We start from the raw sequence: 22,263 nt of genomic DNA, 5'->3' as shown, positions 1-22,263 counted from the left end.
CTCCATACTCCTCTGTCTACTGAGCAGTAAGTAGGAACCCGGTAATTAATTGATCGGCCGATCGCTTTCCGGGGTTAATAATCCCTCCAAAAAATAAATAAATTTTGGGACCCAATCCACGATTATTCGTTGGACAATGCGGTGCGCAATTGGCTGCTGTGTTTCGCCCACAAAATACGCCAATTCCCAATATATCCCGTGAAGCGCTTTAAGACGTCTCAACGACTGCGATAAAGCGCTATATCAAATGCAAAGATTATTACGTAACTAGAATGAAGTAATCTATGCAGAACTTCCAATGAGAAAGGTGTTGAAATTCAGTGGTTCGCAGAATATCGCAGAGGTCTGAAAAGTCAGCCCACGCCAACCGCTTTTAGCCTTGGAATTCAAGTCAATACGGTGGAACCTTTACGCAAAATGTTATCAATCAACGATTGCGCAAAATTGACCGATCTCGGGTTTCAGTTTTTGGATGAGTGAAATAAAACTACGACGGGATAACTTTCTTTTTTTTGGGGGGGTTGGGAGGGAAGAGAAAAATAGCCCAATATTTTGAAATGGGCTGAATTGGAGGAGGTCTGAACTGGAAACAAAACCTTCATATTTTTCATGTGCAATAGCGCCCTCCTTCCACATTGGCTCATGTTGATGGATGTTCATGTGTGTGTGTGTGTGTTAAATGTGTATTAATATTAATACCAACGTTTCCTCTAACCTACTGATGAATTTCTTGCTCGAGGAGACAGACAGACAGAGAGAGAGAGAGAGAGAGAGGGAAGAAAAGTCCCAGGTGAGTTTGGAAATCCTTACAGACAGGTGGGGAGCCAAAGAACCATCCCCCCCCCCCCCCCCCCAACACTGAACTTAAAACCTATCCAAACACAGGTTTGGTCTGTGTCACGTCCTGCGCCTTCGTTTTTAAGAAAAAAAAGGATAGTCAAAGCCTCACACGTTCAACGGTGGTGCAGTTTGCATTCAAATAAAGAGAATTGCTCTCACTCTGCATCAGAGAGAGGGAGAGAGAGGGAGAGGGAGAGAGAGAGAGAGGGGAGAGAGAGAGAGAGAGAGAGGGAGAGGGGGGAAACCTGATCTCAGGGCAGAGAGAATTGGTAAAATCATTGGGGCGATCGATGAAGCTGTTGTGACTGTGACCAGAGGCTGTTCACAACATCGCCTGTCGGTGGCTGTGGTTCGAGCCTCAGCGTTACCTAAAGACTGCACCATATCGAGCAGCAGTTTGCTCACTGCATTGCATCAACTCAACTTCCTTTATAAGCACATTGTGTTTCCGATTATACTGTGTGTGTGGATATATACATATATATACACATATATATATACATAGATAGATAGGTAAATAAATAGATAGATAGATGGCTATATTATTAGGAAACAAATATGAGGTCTAATCAGTCAAACAATAACCATATCGATTGATAGCTTTAGACCTGAATTTATTTTCCCTCCTCCCCCCCTCCCCCACCTCCTGCAATTCTTTTTTTCAAAAAAAATACTCCTTAATCTCTCTCTCTCTCTCTCTCTCTCTATGTATATATAACCGGTTGCAGGGTTCATTTTGCGCTCTAGCGAATCCCCTTCGAACGTCGTTGCCGCAGTGGAAGTGGCTGCAAAAAAAAAACTGTTAACTGTGTTGTCAGACCCCGGGATTGTGTGTGTGTGTGTGTGTGGGTGTGTGTGTGGGGGGGGGGGGGGGGGGGGGGGGGGGTTTGGACCGAATTTGCAATTATTTCTATATGTATTATTTAAAAAAAAAGTGGTCCACAGTGCGTCGAGGAAACCTGTGTCTATATCTGAGCGTTTCTCTGCGCGTTCTCCCCTCTCCGGAGAGAGAGAGAGAGAGAGAGAAAAAAAGAAGCATTTTTTTTTACACACACACACCTTTTCTGCACAATTTCAGCCACGAGAGAGGACATGTAAACTTGAACTCACCAATTTTTTTACACCCCCCCTCCCCTCCTCCCCCCAATGCTCGGCCTCCAACGATGCTCTTTTACAGAGGCAAATTGATGCCCTAATGCAAAGAAAATGTGCTGATTGCACGAACTGGGAGGAGGGGGGAGGAGGAGGGGTGAGGAGGAGGGAGGAGGAGGAGGGGTGAGGAGGAGGGAGGAGGAGGAGGGGTGAGGAGGAGGGGGGAGGAGGAGGGGGGAGGAGGAAAAAAAAGAGTTGCAAGAGAGAGAGAGAGAGAGGGAGAGAAGGAGGAGGAGGAGGGCAAAAAAAAAGACAAATCAAATTATATTTTATTTTAAAAGTTTAACAGAGCCCTTTTGGTTTAAAACACACACTCACTCTCACACTCACACACACACTCACACTCACTCACACTCACACACACTCACAAGTACCCACACAGGGAGATAGGAACTCCCCTAAAAAGGAGCCGCAGCAGAATCCCAAATTTAGTCGCACACACAAAAAAAATCAGAAATCAGAATAAAAATTAAAAAGACTCCGCGTTCTGACACTCAGAGTACAAATTAAAAAAAAAAGCACTGCTCGACACAAAGTGACAGCTGAGGATTGAATTAACCCCTCAACCCCCCCCCACCACCACCACCACAACACCCCCACACACACACACCACACACACACACCCCACACACCCACACACACACCACACACACACACACACACACATTTACCATCGATTCTGAGCTGCATTTGCGATTAATGACACGTTACACGAATGGAAGTCGACTCCAGGTCTTCGGAGATCGCCGGTGAGTTGCGGTGAACAGAAGTGCTGCGCGTTTCCCGCACTACTCCACCGCCAACTCGGGTGCAATTAAATGATGGATCCGGTTTGCAAACGGCTTTATTACATTTTTATTCGCAAAAAAAAAGACCCCCTCACACACACACAATTAAATCCACTGCAAATGTCCATCCCTCACCCCCTCCCTCACTCACCCCCTCCCTCCCTCACCCCCTCCCTCCCTCACCCCCTCCCTCCCTCCCTCACCCCCTCCTCCCTCACCCCCTTCTGGTACACATTGAGACAGTGAAGCCCCAAGTCAGTCACTAACCCATTGAGTGTGCTCTCGAGAGTCCAAAGTCTCCTCTCTCTCTCTCTCTCTCTTATGAATGATTTATTAGTGTCGCTCTTTACGATCATTCCCATTGAGAGAGCTCTCTCTCTCTCTCTCTGTCTCTGTCTCTGTCTCTCTCTCTCTCTTTCCTTTGGCGATGTTGGCGTTTTAAGTAACTGGTTCCAGCTGAGTCCTGACACGAGTGTAACGTGTACCGCCCAGTAAGTGCGAGCTCAGTGGTCAGAGCAACTCGTCTGGTAAGTCAAGAGGAACCTGAGTCAGATTTCTTGGCAGGAAGAATGAAATCTTAGGCAAAATTTCCCCACTCCACAACACCCCTTATTTGCCCTGGAAGTAAGTCAGTTAGTCAGTCAGTCAGTCAGTAAATAAGTCAGTCAGTAAATAAGTCAGTCAGTCAGTAAGTCATTAGGAACCCGGTTGTGAGTTGGTTGGGTGGGATCGCTTTTCCGGGTGGGCTAATAATCCCCTCGCCCCCCCAAAAATTATAAATTTGCTCGCTCAATCCACGACTTTGTTTGCGGGACGCCGCCGCCGTGCGCGCGCACTTGGCTGCTGTATTTCGCCCACGAAATGTACAGTCAATTCACTTTACCCCGTATTACCGTGAAGCGCTTTGAGACGTCTCGAAGACGTGATGAGGTGTGATATCAAATGCAAGTATTATTATTATTATTATTATCGTCGTCTATTTACTTTCATAGATGGCTGGACTCTGTGATGACAAGCCCAGCTCTCTCTCTCTCTCTCCTGCTCACTCAGTCAGTCAGACTGACTCAAACTCCCGGTTGTAAGGACGAAAGGCCAGTTTGCGCACCTTTCCAGGCTTTGGGAGTGAAGAAATCGTTCGGTTGAGCAGGTTTTCCCAGTTTGGATTGAAACTGGAGTCAGTTCCTCAATTTGGTGTAAAAGGAAGTATTTGTTCAGTGTAAGAACTGGAAGATCCAGAAAAGTAGACTTCAATGTCTGTCAATTCTAAGTGACACCTGGATAAACAGAGGGTGCAGGAAAGTGAGGCTGGTGAAATTCGCAGTGGTGGGGAGGGCCAAGGGTGTGCCAGGATTAATAGGTTAGGGTGAGGCCCTGCAATGTTGCCAGTGGAGTTTGGCACGGACAGGGGTGACAGGCATGTGGCATTATTATTATTATATTATTATTTAGTGTAAGTAAGGACACAAATGGTCCACAATTAAATCCCTTGCCAGGATTGGCAATCGAGTCCTCTTGGCGTAGAAGATATAACGTGTGCCACTTTGATGCTCTAAGTATGCTGCGCTGTATGCCCCGCGACCTGAAAATGGTGCCAGAACAACATTAAAACTCAATACAATAAACACTTGGCCCTGGGTACCTGGAATTCCACCCTAACTGAACTGGATCTGAAACCCCCAAAAATGATAAAAAAGTTTTCACAGACCAATAATTTCCATGGGCCACACATACACTCCCTACTCCCCTGGATCACCAAGGTCACAGTGAGCTGCCTATCAGCTTTGCTGGCCTTTACAGTGGCCGAGGATATCGACTCTGTGAAAAATGTGGTAAATGCATTGTAATTCACTTAGCTGGAAATTACGGTTCACTGGACCACATTCCTTCTCCTCACCCCCACCCCCCCACCTCCCTGCCCCAACACACCCATTAGTTTGGCTGGCTGGGGTTTAAGTGTATTTAACACAAAAAAAAAACCTGAAAATATTGCCTTAAGCATTTCGCCCACAAAATATAGTCAATTCACTTTATGGTATATTCTCTGAAGTGCTTTGAGACATCCCAAAAACTTGATAAGGCGTTATATCAAATGGCAAGGATTACTATTACATGTGGTGAAGACTAGTCTGCTGTGTGCTGCCACATTTGCCTCGAAAAAAAACAGTCACTACACTTATAATAATAATAATAATAATAATCCTTGTATTTGATATAGCGCTTTTCACGTCGGGAGGACTTCCCAAAGCGCTTCACAGAACATACTGCAAAGTGAATTGACTGTATATTTGTGGGCGAACGCGGCAGCCAATTGCGCACAGCAATGTCCCACAAACAGTCGTAGATTGAAAATGACCAATTAATTATTGTTTTGGGTTTATGAAGGGATTATTATTAGGCGTGTGGAGTAAGGAAACTTGCCCAAGGTTTCGCCCTCTGCCGGGAATTGAACTCAGGTCTCTCACTTGCAAAGCGAGTGCTCTAACCACTGAGCTACAGGACTCCACTTCACAGTATTTTCTGTAAAAGTGCTTTGAAAAGGTAGAAACGCAAGCTCTTTCCTCCTCCCTGGAAAGAAAAGGTTAAGTGTGTTCCTGCTTTATTATAACTGACTTGTAAGAAAATAAAAAAAAGTAGAAGTCAAAGCGTATAACATGGTCTGGGTGGATTGCAACATAATACCATAACAATGCTACTTATCTATTATGTCAGAAGTTAATTTAGAGTCAATCTGCCTGACCTACACCCACCCATTCGCCCTGCAATTTCATCGCAGCTTTTCCCTACAACAGTAGTTCAGCCTTCACAAAGAACATCACTTACATGGTGGGGGGAGAAGGAAGGAACAGACATTCTGGAGCCAAGATAAACTGAGAGACTAATGTATTCCTGATCTCATTAACTTGCAGAAACATTTAGTGCTATTAGTCATACAATCTGCATCTTACTCTCTCTCGCTCTCTCTCAAGTCTCCTTTTCTCCCATGAATGGATTCTGATTGACTTTCTTAATGCTATTCGATGACGTCAGATGAGTTCAAATCTGAGTTTATGTGGGTTTAGGAAATGGAGTGCTACAATTGGCCTTGCCCACCTAAAGGGCAGCTCTCCCGAAACTGTGCAGTGTACGTATGCATGTCAGGTTCAATTGATGATAAGGTTGAGCATAGCCAGGAAATTCCCCAAGCAGGAATCCATGCCTAAGGCAAGGGCAGACTGACTATATGGGTAATTAGAAAAAGTCAGCACCTAGTATTTTAGCTGAAAATCCCAAGCTCTTTCAGGGAGCCACTGCCTTCAAAAAAGGGAAAAAGGCAGGAATTAATCATAACAATTAAACCCACCAAGTATCCACTGATAAGCAATCAATGTATGCACCTCCTGTTAAGCAATCCATTCGTGGGACATTGCCAGATGATAAGTGGGCGATAGGCAAGCAAACTGTCATCGTCAAAATAAACTTTGGAACAAGAGACGTAAGGAAATAATGACAATAATAATAATCCTTGCGTTTGATATAGCGCCTTATCACGTTTTCGAGATGTCTCAAAGCGCTTCACAGAATATATTGGAAAGTGAATTGACTGTTTATATTGTGGGCGAAACTTGGCAGCCAATTGCGCGCAGCTGTGTTCCACAAACAGTCATGGATTGAGTGATCAAATTGCCAAGGACAAGTAGCATTGCATGGAAGAATGAAGTCACCCCACGTCAAATGGGAAAATTGTTGGGCATATCTACAAAAAGAATATTGCAAAACAATATCAAGGAAATCTAAACATTTCATTGTGGGATGCTCTGTTTTTTTACACTCCAGGGTAAAAGAGAAAGTTGACCCTCACACTGTATTGAGCAACTGCGTGGTAGGATATGAGACTAGACAGAGGTAGCACAAAGAATACAGAGATAAGAATTGGTTGCATGTCTTTGTGATGTACCGTGGTGTTACCAGCTCATGTTCCAGCCCTATTTTCCCACACACACCCTGCATTCCTCTTGCTCAGGTTCTGTGCATTGATTTTGGACTGGAAAAATGCAAAACTTGCACCAAAAGTAAAACATAAAAAGGCATATTAGATGCATTTGGGAACTTCCGTTATCTTCCATAGCGAGAAGCACTCCATCGTGTACTATTAACCTCTCCACAGCTTAGTTTCATTCTCCCCAGTAATTTTCTTTGCTCCACTTCTGGAGGCAATGATGACTTATGTAGACATATGTGCAGTTGCACTTTATTCAAGTCACCATTCTTCATGTGTGAGGCTGGGTGGTGAATTTCAGCTGTCCATTCTGCACAGACCATGAATAGTAATACAGAGAATAAACAAGTTAGCCAGAGAGAGAACGGCCTTCCTGATGTTCCTCAGAATGTTGTCATTAGCAGTGAAATTCCTACATGCCATGTGACCAGCAAGGAATCTGCCAGGGCTGAAAGTGATTTCACACCCGACAGAGTTAGGAGTATAAACTGCAATCCTACACTGAGATTTGCTCTCACTTCTCACTGATTTATATGCACAACTGCATGATCTGTGACCATTTGTTAGTATTCACTCACACTGAGGGCATTGTAAGTCTCTCCACTTTACCCCACCTACCCCAACACTCACTGTGTAAATATCATACTCACTCCCTGCTTCACCTCCCCATTCACTGAGTTTACAACAGTTTTTTTCTTTTTCTGCTTCAACACATCTCTCTACTTCATCCAAATTGTCCAGACTTTGCCTCTTATCAATTAAAATCTCTATTTGAGTAATGTTCCGAGATCTTTAATGTCCGTTTGAATGGGAAGATGGGAAGGGGAGTCCTGAAGCTCAGTGGTTAGAGCGCTCACCTCGCAAGCCAGAGACCTGGGTTCAGTTCCCAGGTAGGGCGGAACCTTAGGCAGGTTTCCTTGCTCCACACGCCTCTGTTTACCTAGCAGCAAGTACGAACTTGGTCACTCAATCCACGACTGTTTGTAAGACGCTGCTTTGCGCAATAGCCTCCTGCGTTTTGCCCACAAAATATACAGTCAATTCACTTGACAGTATATTCTGTGAAGCGCTTTGAGACATCTTAACGATGTGATAAGGTGCTATATCAAATGCAAGGATTATATAATGGTTATCTGTTGCACGGCACTTCGACGACAGCTTTTCCACAGCGCCATGTCTGAATGAACTATGATCTGAAGCCCCAGGGTGGGGTTTGAACCCACAACGTTCTGATCCTGAGGGAAATTAGAGAAAACCTCAGTGTAGAAATCCAACCTTCCTATTTATTACCCAATGCCAGCTGCTGCCAGTTGTACAATGTCAGCCAAATTAATGTTATTGCAACATTCATAGTTGAACAATCTCTCTTTTTTCCTATGGATTTCACCCCAAACTGCTGGTTACATAATGAATGTGAAGGGTTTGTGGCACTGCAGTTAGAGACATCAGCTTTTATGATGCCAATGATCCGAGGTGCTATCCTGCATTAAAAGCACTATAAAAATACAAGTTGTTCTTCTAGTGTGCCAAATTATAATAATAATCCTTGCATTTGATATAGCGCCTTATCACGTCTTCGAGGCGTCTCAAAGCACTTCACAGAATATACTGTAAAGTGGATTGACGCTATATTTTGTGGGCACAACGTGGCAACCAATTGCATACAGCAGTGTCCCACAAACAATCGTGGATTCAGTAACCAAATTATTATTATTATTTTAATTGGCTCATCTGGGAAGCAAGCCTTGAACCTTATGGCTTTTTTTTACATAGATTTGTGAAACAACTGTGGTTCAGTTGCTGAGATGCTTGGACAAAAGCAGAAGGAGTTTGGATCTATGAGGATGGAGGTGATCTCCTTGAGCATCTTTATTATGGCAGCTCTACAGATTGGACTCATTCATTGCATGGTTGGCTTCAGTACATTTCGTGCTGCTGCCTACTCAAGAAAGCCAAACTTTATCATAATCCTGGCTGATGACATCGGCTGGGGGGACCTTGGTGCAAATTGGAGACCGACTCAAGAGACTCCAAACCTGGACAAGATGGCAAAAGAGGGGATCAGGTATAACTTTATATAAAGTTCGCATCGAAGTAACTGTCTGCTTTGACCTGCATTCTTCCAGAATCTTTTCAAATTTTTTCCTGGTTCTCTATCCCTACATGTAAGATCCACTCAATCCATGGGTGTTTGTGAGACAGTGATGGATTGAGTGACCAAATTATTATTATTTTGTAGAACAATTGACTGCCGCATTTCTCCCACAAAATATAGTCAATATTTCCAGTATATTCTGTGAAGCCCTTTGCGATGTCTCAATGACGTGATAAGGCGCTGTATCAAATGCAAGGATTCTTATTATATATTATTATAACTCCAATGTTTCCCGTTGTATAAAAGACTATTTGTAGCCCATTGCACTCTTTGTTTTTTTCTTTCAGGTTTGAAGATTTCCACGCAGCTGCCTCTACCTGCTCCCCATCTCGTGCTTCGTTACTGACGGGGAGACTGGGGTTACGGAATGGCGTCACCCACAATTTTGCTGTAAGCTCAGCTGGTGGCCTCCCATTGAATGAGACTACATTAGCCGAAGCTCTGAAACAAGCCAATTACTCCACAGCGGCAATCGGTATTTGCCTTTTGTTCCTTTGCTTTGTTTTCTTTGCAGGAAGGTGCCTGTTCCACACCCAGAGCGGAACTGAGATGTAACGGTCAGGAGATGCCTGGTCTGCGCTGATCACAGGGTGGTTGAATGGCATTGTTTATGCACAATTGGCTGCCACTTTTGGCCCACAAAATATACAGTCAATTCACTTGATATACTCTGTAGTATATTCTGTGAAGCTTTTTGAGACATCTCAATGATGTGATAAAGCGTCATATCAAATGCAAGGATTATTAGTTTTATTATAATTGTCTTCAGCGACCCTTTACTACAGAGGGGACAATCATCTGCTGAAGGTTCCGGTTTCTCAGAACTGTTCACCAAGAGTGAAAAGACCAGGAGAGGAGCTGAGATCAATTTACCACCATCTATGTGATATGATTTGTATTTATTTTCACTCGTCAATATTAACCTTGGATACGCATTGACCTCGGGAAGAAATAATAAAACTTCTACTTATTAGGAGAGAGAGGCTGAAAGTAATTTTACATTGGAAAAGTTCCTACGTTTCCAATTCACAGGACTTGCAGTCAAATTAGAATAGCACTCCTTTTATAATGGCTTTACTATTCACTTATTATATGCCTATTAACAATGAGTCTGCTGTGCTTTGGATTAATAGACGCTGTTTTTTTTTTCTTTGCAAATTTGATTAATTCTGGTTCGGAAGATTTGATCAGAAGATTTCCGGAAAGTAATCGTTTGAAACATGAAGGTGTTAAAAAAAAATTTAGAAAGCTAAAGTGCACTCGGTGCTTTTAAGCTAAATGTTGGTGGTTTCGTCAATAGGTGACTTGGAATGTTTCACAGAGAATGTGACAAAATAAACCACTAAACCATTCATTGATAATATCTCCTTTACACAGGTAAATGGCATCTAGGACACCATGGCCACTACCATCCTAACTTCCGGGGTGAGTCCGGACAACAACAACAACTTTGATTTATATAGCACCCCTCACACAGGGTAGCGTCCCGGAGCACTCGAGAAAGATATCTGCGCAGCAGCTAAGGCTTTGAGAACTGTCCTATCATATCTACACTGTACTTAAAAAAAATTGGAACAAAGTTTCTAAACATTTAGATTAGCCCCAAAAAGTTTTGGTGAAACATCCTTGAGCGAACGCTCGTGCCCATGGTGAAGCTTTGTCAAATTTAGCAGTTCATAAATATTTTGTTTGAAAGAGATACCTTTAACGTGAGCTTTGCTCTGGTATCTTGACTAACAGGGAGATACATTTCAAAGCAAAAGGATACGCATCTTAGCTCAATACAATCTTGCTTGTTCTGGTTTAACTAAAGAGGGAAAAGGTCTTCTCAGTGGCAAATAGATGCAACAAGAATATTGTTAGTTGAATGGTGTCTAGTGAAAGACACATTGAAAAATAAAACAATTTCTGTAGTCTCACCCAATTCAAAAGTAACCTTTCACTTTTGAAACGACCATTTCAAATGTAACAACAGCTTTTTTTTTAAAAAAGAATATTGCAAGTAATAATGATTGCTTCCAGGTAATATCGGACTGTGTTATACTTTCCTTGCGAGCTCTTGAGTTTGGATGCCCTGTTTGTTTTAAAGGGCATTAAAAGGCAAGTTGAATTGAATTGGTGACGCCTATGAAACAAAATGAAGCATTTGAAAACACTAATTACATTTTCGAGACGCAGTGTTTGTGAAAATAAATGTCGCCGCACATTCCGTAGGAAATAGAGTGAGTGAACCGTTAAATAACCGAAGTTGGAGTATCTTTCAAACCAGGGGGGAGGGAAATAAAGCAGCTGAAAGGTAAAGCAACGTAACTACTAACTGACTCGGTAGCCTACCAATGTGTGCGGTTTACACAATTGAGATAAATGTAACAGGTCTCTCGTGTGCAGACATATATTGTATTTGTAAGGTCCAGGTCAGTACAGATAACTTGTCTGTAACTTTGTGTTGCAGGTTTTGATTATTATTTTGGGATCCCTTACAGCAATGACATGGGTTGCACAGACGAGCCTGGGTACGATCTACCTGCCTGCCCTCCATGTCCCACGGATTCTGTTGGGAAAAGGTAATGTGGTCAGGGGAGTGAGGTACAATAACCCATGAAATTTACAAGCTTGACACATTACTATTCCTGTGTCTGTATCCACTTCCCGCGCAGTGCTATGGCCTGAACTCTCTCCCACGTTTGCAGCAGATCAATTGTACGGTTAACAATTACTCGGTGCCCCAGGATTTTGTGCATATTTTCTTTCATGCACAGACAACATTCCTCCCTCCAGCAACAGTCATTACTTACAATACAGTGTTTTATTTTCTTTACTTCAATTCTGTGAGCTTCCATTTATAGATTGGTTGGTTAGTTAGTTACTTAGTTATTTAGTTAGTTAGTTATCCCGGTAATTTCCTAGTTGATTAACAATAGATTGAAGCAACAAGCTTAATCTTCTCAGGTGAAGGCAATTCTGGAACTAGTTTAAGTGGCTTATCAGTCTGCTGAGTCTCAGTGCACTCCTGCGTCAGATTATCTTCTATTAAAAGATTGCCGTTGAATTTTAAGGGGTTCGACCGCTGTGCAAGTTAATTTGTGATGATGTGCTACATGTTTGATACTGAAATCTGTATCACTTGTGTGAATTGTATAAATTTCAGTCTGATCCAGACTAAACTGCACCAATATGTGTATATTCCTTTCAGCTGTAAACCCAAGCCATGCTCGACACATGTGGCTCTGCCTCTCCTCGAAAATGACAACATCGTGGAACAGCCAGTTAACCTCAGCAGCCTAACGGAGCGATATGCAGAAAGAGTTGTACGGTTCATCCATAAGGCCAGGTGAGAGAGAGCTGCTAGCTCTCTTACTACAATAATAATCCTTGCATTTGATATTTGTGGAGTCCTGTAGCTCAGTGGTTAGAGCGCCCGCTCGATTCCCGGCAGGGTGAAACCTCGCGCAAGTTTCTTTACTCCACACGCCTGATAATAATCCCTCAAAAAAAAACAATAATAAATTGGTCGTTTTCAATCCACGACTGTTTGCGGGACACTTTCTGTGCGCAATTGACTGCCACATTTTGCCCACAAATATACAGTCAATTCACTTTACAGTCTATTCTGTGAAGCACTTTGAGACATCTAGAAGACGTGAACAGCGCTATATCAAATGCAAGGATTATTATTATATAGCGCCTGTCTTATCACGTCTTTCAGTCGTCTCAAAGCGCTTCACAGAATATACTGTAAAGCGAATTGACTATATTTTGAGGGTGAAATGCAGCAGCTAAAATTGCGCTCATATAATGTTGAAATGCCACAAAGTCCTTCACAGTAATTACTGTATTTGTTGGTGAACATGCCACCAAATTGCGCACTGCTGATGATAGCATAACCAGGCTGACTCGTCGGGGGGACTCGGAAGGGCAGCCCAGTCATTCTTCCCACTTGGCTCTCGTTAACCCTGTGAGCCATCTCCCACAACCAGCCAGGAAGTGAATTCCCAATTTATCTAATAGATTGTTGGCCAAGACACCAGGAGAATAGGGAGCAAGGTAATTTAATGTCCATCTGAACAGACAGGTGGGACCTCAGTTTAATATCTCAAAGGTTGCCACCTCTGACAGTATCGTGTTGCCCTAAGACTACAATGGAGTGTCAGCCTGGACTGCCATCTCAAAGTCCTCAACTGAGGATCCTAACTGAGTGAGCCAGGCTGACATCTTGTTCGGACGGAAACAAAGTAGAATCCAATAGTGCAGGGTTCATGAGAGGGCATAATGGTTGAGGGCTGAATAGGTTTGGGGAAAGAAAAGGGTATTTTGTTCTGTAATTTTAGTTGTAAAGAACAAAGAATATAGGAGACAAATAAAAATGATGGAGCGGTGATCAGTGTAGTTGAAGACAGTAGTTTTCAATGTTTCTGTGCGATTCATTGGTTTGAGGCCGAGCAGCTGAATTTGTGGTCAAACATTTTTCAAACACAGATGAATCGAATCTAATCATCACCTACAGTTAATCTGCTCTGAGCGCCCCAGATAGACGATTTAATTATCGCAGCTTAAAGCGCCGCTCACTCCTGCTTGTTAGAATTTGTGGATTTGTCTCGGCTGGTTTGTAAATAACCAACTCGCTGTTCAACAGAATAATTAAATTTTACAAGCGGGATGGAATGTTATTTATAAGTTAAAATTGCATCACTGATATATTTATTTATTTATTGCTCTAAGCACTCGGGGGACAAATTCTATTAATCTTTCATAAAAACGTATCACTGGCACCTCAATGTACTCACTCCATGTATTGCACAGTGCAGAATATTCCCAGATTAAGCGCTTTGAGATGTACTCCCGGCGTGAAAGGCGCAATATAAATGTAAATAGTATTGTAATGTAAAACAAAATACAAATGCTTTTTAGTTTCTTTGGTCCTGAACCTTTTTTTTAAAATTTGTCTTAGCTTTTTAATCTCCTCAAATAATGTGCCAACTTCACTTTTTCTAGAAGTTGATGCGTTTTAAAAGGAAGTTTCTGCTGCCTTTGAATCAGCAATAACAAACTAGAGCAAATTGCAAACATCAGGATTTTTCAGCTGGGAAGAACTGGTTACACAAAAACCTTCTGGCTTTCGACACAAGCATTTCCCGAAACCATTGCAGCTGACTTGTAGGAAAAAAAACAGCTTTTCAGGATAAATAGAGAGAGAAACAAAAACAGCTGATTAAAGTGCTCCAGTCAGTTGTTTAGATTACAGTTCCTCGCACAAACAAGTTCACTGAAAATCTCACACACAACATTTAGCATGCACATGATCACGTTAACTTGTCTTTCTTGGCACATGGCTTTCTGTCATGCTGTAACCCAAAATACTGCTTCATTGCTCAACTGTAAGCACCCAGCACAACATTGCCTGGATGGAATGCCTTATATTGTGAGACGAGACTGATTTATTAACACTGGGCTTAGGCACCTCTTATGATAATAATAATAATCCTTGCATTTAATATAGTGCCTTATTAGGTTGTTGAGATGTCTCAAAGCACTTCACAGAATATACCGTACTGTAAATTGAATTGACGCGACAGCCAATTGTGCGCAGCAGTGTCCCACAAACAGTCGTGGATTGAGAGACAAAATTATTATTTTTTAATTGATGGATGAAGATAGGGAGAGAGAGGCCGACAAGTCTTTCTGTTGTGAGAGAAGCTGGAGCTGACATGGTGAGTGTCGTTGAAGCCCAGAAAAATGGCTTTGTCAGTGATCTACAGATTAGCAGAACTTGATCTGACTTGTATACTCTCCAAATACATAACATTTGGCTTGTTGGCAACTGCTTCTCAGTGACTAAATACATTTGGAGTATGATTACTGATCATTTCAAAATCAACTGATTCTTTTTGGGCGGTGGGGGGTGGTGGAGTGGGTGGTTAATAGGCTGCAATGATCAACACTGGGAACCTGCTATAGGATCATTCCGAGGGGTCTAACTCTTTTCACAACCTTTGCGTCGCTTCTCTTACCTTTCTGGCAGAGAAGATCTAAGTGATCCTGGGTGTGGAGAGGTACTTTCTCTCTCTGTCTCTGTGTTTCTCTATAAGAGGTTTATGCTGCAAATGTGTATCGAGACTCTCAAGCTTGCTTCGTCTGTGACTTTTAAACCTAATAGAAATTGTCTTGAGACCCAGGCTGTAAAGACATGATCTTAATTATTATGTTATCTGACCTCACTTTTTACAATCTTTGCTCTCTCGTAACCAAATCCTGTTGACTTTCCTGTTCCATCTGTTGATTTTTGTATTTTAATTTTTTCCAGGGAGAATCCACGTCCTTTCTTCCTGTACTTCGCCCCAGCACACATGCACGTTCCCCTGCATTGCAGTTCTCGATTTGCCAATACCTCCGCCCGTGGTCCATATGGAGACAGTCTGCGAGAGCTGGACTATGTCATCGGACAGATTCTGGAGGCCGTCGATACCGATCGTCACAGAAACACACTTGTGTGGTTCACAGGTCCGTCAAGGCGTGTGCACAAGTTAAGCGATATGAAAATATGATACGAAATGACATCTGTATAGCGCTGGGAGGATGTCCCAAGACTCTGGGAAGCGCATAATATTTTTTAAATTAAAAATTAAGCGAAATGCCATTCTTGTACGTTTAAGGACAAAAGCAATTTTGCATTTATAAAAAGCCTTTCACGTTGGGAGGTATACGCAAAGCTCTTCACAGCATGAGGACTGGTTGCCTGGGGTGGGGGTGGGGTGGCGGTAGCTGAGGAAGATGTGGTGGGTGTGGGGAAGGTAAACAAAAATGTGGGCAAACAACATATTATGTCAAGGCGGGTTGTGATGGTGGGGAGGGAGGGGGTGAGGCAGATGGGTGTGGGTTGGTGTCAATGGTACGACCGAGTAGCACGAAATGGTGCTGATCAGTGCTTGTGGAGTCCTGTAGTTCAGTGGTTAGAGCACTTCTCTTGCAAGCGAGGCACCTGGGTTCAATTCCAGGCAGGGCGAAATCTTGGGCAAGTTTCCTTACTCCATACGCCTAGTAATAATCCCTCCAAAAAAACAAAACAAAAATAAGATTGGTCATTTTCAATCCACGACTGTTTGTGGGACACTGCTGTGCGCAATTGGCTGCCGGGTTTCGCCCACAAATATACGGTCAATTCACTTTACAGTCTATTCTGTGAAGTGCTTTGAGACAACGAGAAGACATGAAAAGCGCTATATCAAATGCAAGGATTATTATATTATTAATGAGAAATCTTACCACATTTTGTACAGGTCTTTGGAGTTTGAAGGAACGGTACCCTCTGAGATTTCCTCCATAACTTATCTGGAACAGAACTTGGCACTTCACTTTTAACTCTGCTTCCTACACAGGTGACAACGGCCCCTGGTCTGAGAAATGTGAGTTTTCTGGGAGTGTCGGTCCCTTTGTCGGGGCATGGCAGATGCAAAGAGGTAATGACCATCTCAAGCAGCATATTTCAGCTGAATTGTCCCCTTGGTCTTTAAATGCGAAACACTTCCTGATGTATCCAAGCTATCTTTCGTCACGGCCCTCGCTTGTGTGTTTGTTTATTTAGGCGGAAGTTCTGCGAAAAAGACCACCTGGGAAGGTGGCCATCGAGTGCCAGCGGTTGCCTATTGGCCGGGAAGAATCCCGGCTAACAGCACCAGCAGCGCATTGCTGAGGTAAGAGAATAAGAGGAGGATGAGCTCGTAAGCCTATCATTACCAGGCGTGCAGTTCACGTCGGGCTTCCAGTTCCTTCTTGCGCAAACCAGCTGCAGCCACGCCCGACCTCATTCCTTGCACCAGAATTACTGGTGAGAGCAGATATTTGTTTTCCTTCTAAAACCCTGTTTTTTTTGTTAACAGCACCTTGGATGTATTTTCTACCCTGATCGCACTGGCGAATGCAAGCTTGCCCTCAAACAGACGATATGACAGTTTGGATATAACAGATGTCATGCTTGGCCGATCACAAGTTGGTCACAAGGTAATCATTTTAACATATGTGAGAACAAGTTGAAGATAGCATCTAGTAGAGCATTACCCTCCTGGGAGTAGGGGGAGAAAGTTAAGCAGGGTCTCCTTGGAGCTACACCGGCTCCAAGGTAATATGGTTGACAAAGGAATGTCAGACTCGAACAGTCTCGGTAGTCCATTTTCCGAGCCGGGTGGGTCCACAGTACCCCAGGGCACTTCAGTTCGCACATTCCTTTCCAAATCCCTAGAATTTCCATGTGTAGGTGGTACGCATGCAACTCTGTTAGGTTTGGATACTCTTTAAGCACGATAATGGGGTTTCCACGTGTGTTGGACACTGGGCTGAAAAACAGCACAACCCCATCCTTTCCGTGGACTGACGGTGTAACTTTTCTGTGCATGTTCCCATCCTGTTGGTGCCCGTTTGCTAGTGATTTATTAGCTAATTTTGATACTAATTGATTGTTTTCACTTGAGAACAACGTTCACTTGGATGGAGAGAAACTAATTACAGATTATTCTTTGTAGCTTTTAATTAACTACTTTTAATATTTGCACAATTTAACGGCCACTCCGGGATAGCTTTCGACACTGCTCGATCCACAGACTAATGAACCTCGAGTTTAGTAAATCTCTCAAAGGTTCGAAACATAGCGTGGAAGGAGATCTAATCATGATCGATCTCAACTGAGTGGTTTGTTTATTTACAGTTCCAGGTTGCATGTGAAAAGTAATTAAAAAAAAGTATGATTTATTTTTCAAACCCTTTGAAGATCGAGTTTCCTTGACAACAACTTGCAGCCAGGTGTCTTGGGCTGGTTAATTGTATTATAAATTGTGTTCCTATCACCACGTACACACCACACTCCTTGGCTCCCCTCAACGTCTTCACTCCTGCGGATCTAAACTCCTCAACCTCCCTGGGCTCTCCCTCAGACTCACCGAACAAAGCGTCCGGTTCGATCCCCAGTTGTTCTTCCTCCCCAACATCTGGTCCCTGATTGGGACTGCCTTCTTCCACTTCCGCCACATTGCTTGCCTCCGACCATACAACAACAACAACAACAACAAGATTCCATTTATAAAGCGCTTTTCACGTCAGGAGGACGTCCCAAGGCGCTGCACAGTTGCACACCACACTCATTGGCCTCCTGCTCGTCCCTTGCACCCTCCGACCCCACCATCGGAGGGTGCGCTTTCAGTCATTACGCCCCGAAACTCTGGAGCACTCTCCCTGAATCCCTCCGCCTTGCCCCCTCTCTCCTCTCTTTCGAGTCCCACCTGAAAACTTTCCTCTTCGACTGTGCTTACGGCCACCTTCCCCCTCCCCCTGGGTCGGAGTCAGACTCTGTTAAACGCTCTGAGACACTACCCTGCGTGGAGGGCACTATATAAGTGCAAGTTGTTGTTGCTGTGTTCTGTCACCATCCGACATGAAGGACGTTATATGAATGCAAGTTACTGATGTTGTTGGGCACAGTCCATGCTCTTGTGCTAACAGACCCAACCACACGAGTTCAGTGCCTCCTGTGTGTTGCACAATAAAGGTAGTGAAATATGAATCCCAAACTTAAACATTAACTAGTGAATAGAATGATTAAAAATAAACCATTTCCTATCCTCCTGCCATGTCCCTAAGTCATCCCTTGCCTCCCCGTCTCATGAACCTATTTTGAAATATGACAAGTCAGTATATTTTACTTGGGTCATGAGAGCATTAGAGATCATGTGCAAGTTCCATGGTGACACATGAATACAGCGAGAAGTATGCTGCTTCACAATTGACCTTTCCAAACTATGCGTTTCAGCAATTGCTGTGCCTCGCTAACTTGAGAATATAACCTGCCAGTTCAGTGCTCAGTTCATTGCTTGCTTCCTGCTTTTATACTCCAGTTTTTATACTTTATAAAAAGATATTGGGGTCAAAATAGCAACGTGAAGTACTAATGGAAAATGGCCTTAGCTATGTTTTCTTTGTTGCATTGGACCAGGATCGTGATTAACTGATATTCCAATGCCATGTTCCATTTTAGGCTCACTTTTCCGTCAGGGGCGGCTGAGTTAAGAAAGATAGACAGCTGATAATGTGATTAAAACCGTTTCACACACCCCAACTAGTTTTACCTCTCCACATTTGTTTATGTAATAGAATTCACTACTGTCCTGGCTTACGTCCTCTGCTCCTATTACAAAGCACAGTATAAAGCCTTGTGCTTTGTCACACACATTATGGGAGGAGTTCTCAGACCAAACACACCCCCCAAGATAAGTCATTGAAGCTATTTTTAGGATTTCGTCGAATCAGTTTGCTTTCCTCAGGAAAGCATACTGCAATGTGTTTGAATGGAAGGATTCCCTCCCAGTCCCCTTTTTTATATAATGATGGGTATCTTAATATAGCAATGTAACTGACCGCATATCTGTGACCCTTAGCAGAAAACTGGCAGCTATTCAATTAGGTGGTAGATTCGCTGGTCTAAAATGTGCACATTTGTCATATGTCAGGGGAGGGAAAAATTAGTCACAGCATAGGTCTGCTGGGACCTTGTTACTTCATCACAGTGTGGTGTTTGCAGAAGGCATCAGGCAATGCACAGCTGTACATTTGCATCCTAATCACTTAAGCAGACGAGTATCAGGAGCTGCAACTGTTTTTCTTTATAAAAGGCAATTAAAAGCAATTTTCTGCAAACTGTTTTTCCGTAAGGATTTATGATAAACGTCCCCTCGATTATTTCTGAATAATACATTCTCCCTCTTAGCTAATCGTGGTGGTGTTAAGCTTCTGGGGGATACCTGTTAGATTATTCCTCTGTTCGTCAAGGCATTGATATTGTGCTCAGCTCTGACTCCCAACCCTTCACAACAACAACTTGTGTTTTATATTGTGCCCTTCACGTGGGGTAGCGTCCCGGGGTGCTTGACAGTAGCGGAGTCTGACAAGGAGCCCGAGCGGGGAGGTAACCGTAAGCACGGTCAAAAAGGAAGGTCTTTAGGCAGGATTTGAAAGTGGGGATGGAGGGGTCGAGGCAGAGGGGATTGATCACACCACCCAGCCCACCCTGCCTGCTCATTGCTTTCGATGCAATTGCAGAGTAAGGATGAAAGGGAAGAAGGGAAGGAGTTGAGCCCAAGCAAAGAAACATAATATTCCAGTGCTCGGAGCCTCGAAAGATTTGTGAAGATGGTGCTGTGATTGGGAAAGCAGCTACAGAAAGTTTTCGGTTTCTGTCTACATTCTACGGAATAACTTCAACCCAAAGCACTGGGAATGTGGAGAATTTTTTTTTCCATAAACTTTTCTGTTAGGTGATCTTAACATCCCCGGGGAGAAATTCCATCTGCATCGAGAATTTTACTCCGTTAATGTAGCATTTCAGAGCGTCCAGAATTTGGCAATTTGCTGAATACAGTCTTGACTTTGAAGTCGATTTTCTGTAGTTTCTTTGAAAGCCGTTACAGAAAAAACATTTCGATATAAAGGCCGTATTTAAGAGTTTGCCAAATCGTAGAGGTTACTCTGAAATGCTACTTTGATTAAATCTGGACCCAGGTGGAATTTCTCTCCACAAATCACTGAATGCTGCCTTTTAATACTATCAATCAGGTTATTTAAACGCATATTTTAATCACGTCTTTTGGGGGTTAACTTTGACTAACGGGCTGTTTTGGAGAGGTACAGTTTCAAGTCTGCAGAATGCAACAACAAAGCAACAGCAAGTTGCATTTGTATAGCGACTTTCACGTCAGCCGGATGTCCCAAGGCGCTGGGTGAAATCCCAAGGTGTATTTGCTACTGATTTCTGACAGCAATGAAAGTTATGAGTTTATTAAAACCATTTCACAGTAATCCTTCTATTTGACACTAAAATACAAATATTTTACCCGACTGCAACTGCACCTTGAATATTTTTTTGAATGCTTTACCTATGATTCCTTTCACAGATATCTTCTCACTTTTTCTCAGCAACCTTCAGTTCCTCTTAATCGTTCGGTTTCTCTCCTTTTCCCCATTTCACAGAAATACAGTCAATCCACTTCATAATATATTCTGTGAAGCGCTTTGAGATGTCGCGACAACGTAATGAGGCACTAGCTGTATCAAATGCAATGATTATTATTATTCTCCTGTTGTTTTCAGACCCTTTTCCATCCTAACAGTGGTGCGGCTGGACAGATTGGGGATCTGCAGACCATTCGTCTCGAGCAGTACAAGGCTTTCTATCTCACGGGTATGGAGCTTTTTTATCCTTCGTAAAAAACTGCGGAAAAACAGCTTCCGAATTAAAGTTGAATTGAAGGGTTTTCAAAGAAAAAAAAACTGCACATCTTTTAACGTTTTAAGTTGAGCGTCTTAAAGGCTAAGACTTTGGGGGATTTTCAGATTATGGTCAAACAACAACAAATTGAACCTTTCACAATGGAGAACGTCTCAAGACGTGCTTTACAAAGACGGAGCGGGAACCTGAGCAAAGTGGAGGATTTTGGTGGTCCTGTGAGGTGGATAGTTGGATGGTATCTGAAGGTGCCACGAAAGATAGTGGTAGGTATTTGGATAGGTTAGCCAAGTAGAGAGCCCAGATGACAGTCTTGTTTTCTTGTGTTTTTTTTCTTTCTCACGGGTCCCTGACTGCCCAGTGCCTTGGGAGGTCCTAAGGCGCTATACAAATGTAATTTATTGTTGTTGTTCTGTTGCCAATAGCTGAGGCATGTTTATTTGTGGTGTAGGTGGTGCCCAAGCCTGCAGAGGTCCAAAGGGGCCTGAACAGAATCACGAGCCGCCCCTGATTTTCGATCTGTCCTCCGATGTTGCGGAGCTCCTGCCTTTGGATCCCAAGAGCCCGGAATACCAGGCTGTCATGCCACAGGTGAAGGTGGCATTGAGCGAACTCCTTCGGGACATCTCCACGGATAACACTTCCTTGGCAGACTATTCCCATGACCCGTCCGTGATCTTGTGTTGTCAACCAAAGCACGTGGTGTGCAGGTGTGAGGACTGGCTACAGGGGGCTCATGGAAAAGAGAGGAGAGTCTGAAATTTCAGTGTATTACGAAAGAACTGCTGCTGAAACAAACAAATAACAGTGCGTGTGTGTGGTAAGTCTCAAAATCGTTGAGTATTGCTTAATGTGTTTTCCAGATCGAGCGATCAGATTGGGAAGTTTAAATCTCACTCCCTACTCCAACTCACTCTGCTGCTGACAGCAATGCCACATTGACTATAGCGAGACAGTCTTATTTCCCACATGTTAAGGCGCTAACCTGGGATTATCACAGCTGGGTTCAGCGATGTGCTTCAGACTCACAAGGAAACAAGGCTGTCATCTGGGCTCTCTACTTGTTTAACCTATCCAAATACCTAGCTCA

At 43.2% G+C, this 22,263-nt stretch overlaps 2 protein-coding genes across 7 annotated transcripts in view; one reads left to right on the top strand and one right to left on the bottom strand.

Moving 5' to 3' along the window:
* Positions 1–3,441, bottom strand: part of LOC103175518 (monocarboxylate transporter 7) — a 16,675-nt gene extending 13,234 nt beyond the window's left edge. The window contains exons 1-2 of one of the 6 annotated variants that reach the window (XM_042342378.1): positions 3,048–3,441; positions 1,951–2,064 (exon numbers count right to left, since the gene is read on the bottom strand). Coding sequence is in view for 3 of the 6 variants with exons in the window: in XM_042342375.1 (XP_042198309.1) it covers positions 2,664–2,682 (19 nt within the window). In the remaining 3 variants the exon portion in view is untranslated. Of the gene's footprint in view, positions 1–268; positions 374–715; positions 789–1,950; positions 2,065–2,663; positions 2,879–3,047 lie in introns of those variants that run through there. The other 5 variants (XM_042342377.1, XM_042342376.1, XM_042342375.1 and 2 more) reach the window with 5 other exon arrangements.
* arsg (arylsulfatase G) lies at positions 3,262–22,263 on the top strand. The gene is made up of 12 exons (XM_007888601.2): positions 3,262–3,307; positions 8,530–8,821; positions 9,199–9,386; positions 10,289–10,336; positions 11,364–11,475; positions 12,105–12,242; positions 15,213–15,409; positions 16,285–16,365; positions 16,491–16,599; positions 16,786–16,906; positions 21,038–21,128; positions 21,625–22,263. The coding sequence occupies exons 2-12, from the start codon at positions 8,562–8,564 to the stop codon at positions 21,930–21,932; spliced, it is 1,653 nt and encodes a 550-aa protein (XP_007886792.1). The 5' UTR covers positions 3,262–3,307; positions 8,530–8,561; the 3' UTR covers positions 21,933–22,263.

The sequence above is a fragment of the Callorhinchus milii genome, unplaced genomic scaffold (assembly GCF_018977255.1).
Source record: "Callorhinchus milii isolate IMCB2004 unplaced genomic scaffold, IMCB_Cmil_1.0 Scaffold20, whole genome shotgun sequence".
NCBI classification, from domain to species: domain Eukaryota; kingdom Metazoa; phylum Chordata; class Chondrichthyes; order Chimaeriformes; family Callorhinchidae; genus Callorhinchus; species Callorhinchus milii.
This window is presented reverse-complemented; position numbering and strand designations above follow the sequence as displayed.

Bases quoted from the DNA above. Each gene is read 5' to 3' on its own strand.
- arsg (XM_007888601.2), top strand. From the start codon at position 8,562: ATGCTTGGACAAAAGCAGAAGGAGTTTGGATCTATGAGGATGGAGGTG. The intron at 10,337-11,363 runs GTGAGTCCGGAC...TTTGTGTTGCAG, and splicing joins CTACCATCCTAACTTCCGGG to GTTTTGATTATTATTTTGGG. The intron at 11,476-12,104 runs GTAATGTGGTCA...TATTCCTTTCAG, and splicing joins ACGGATTCTGTTGGGAAAAG to CTGTAAACCCAAGCCATGCT.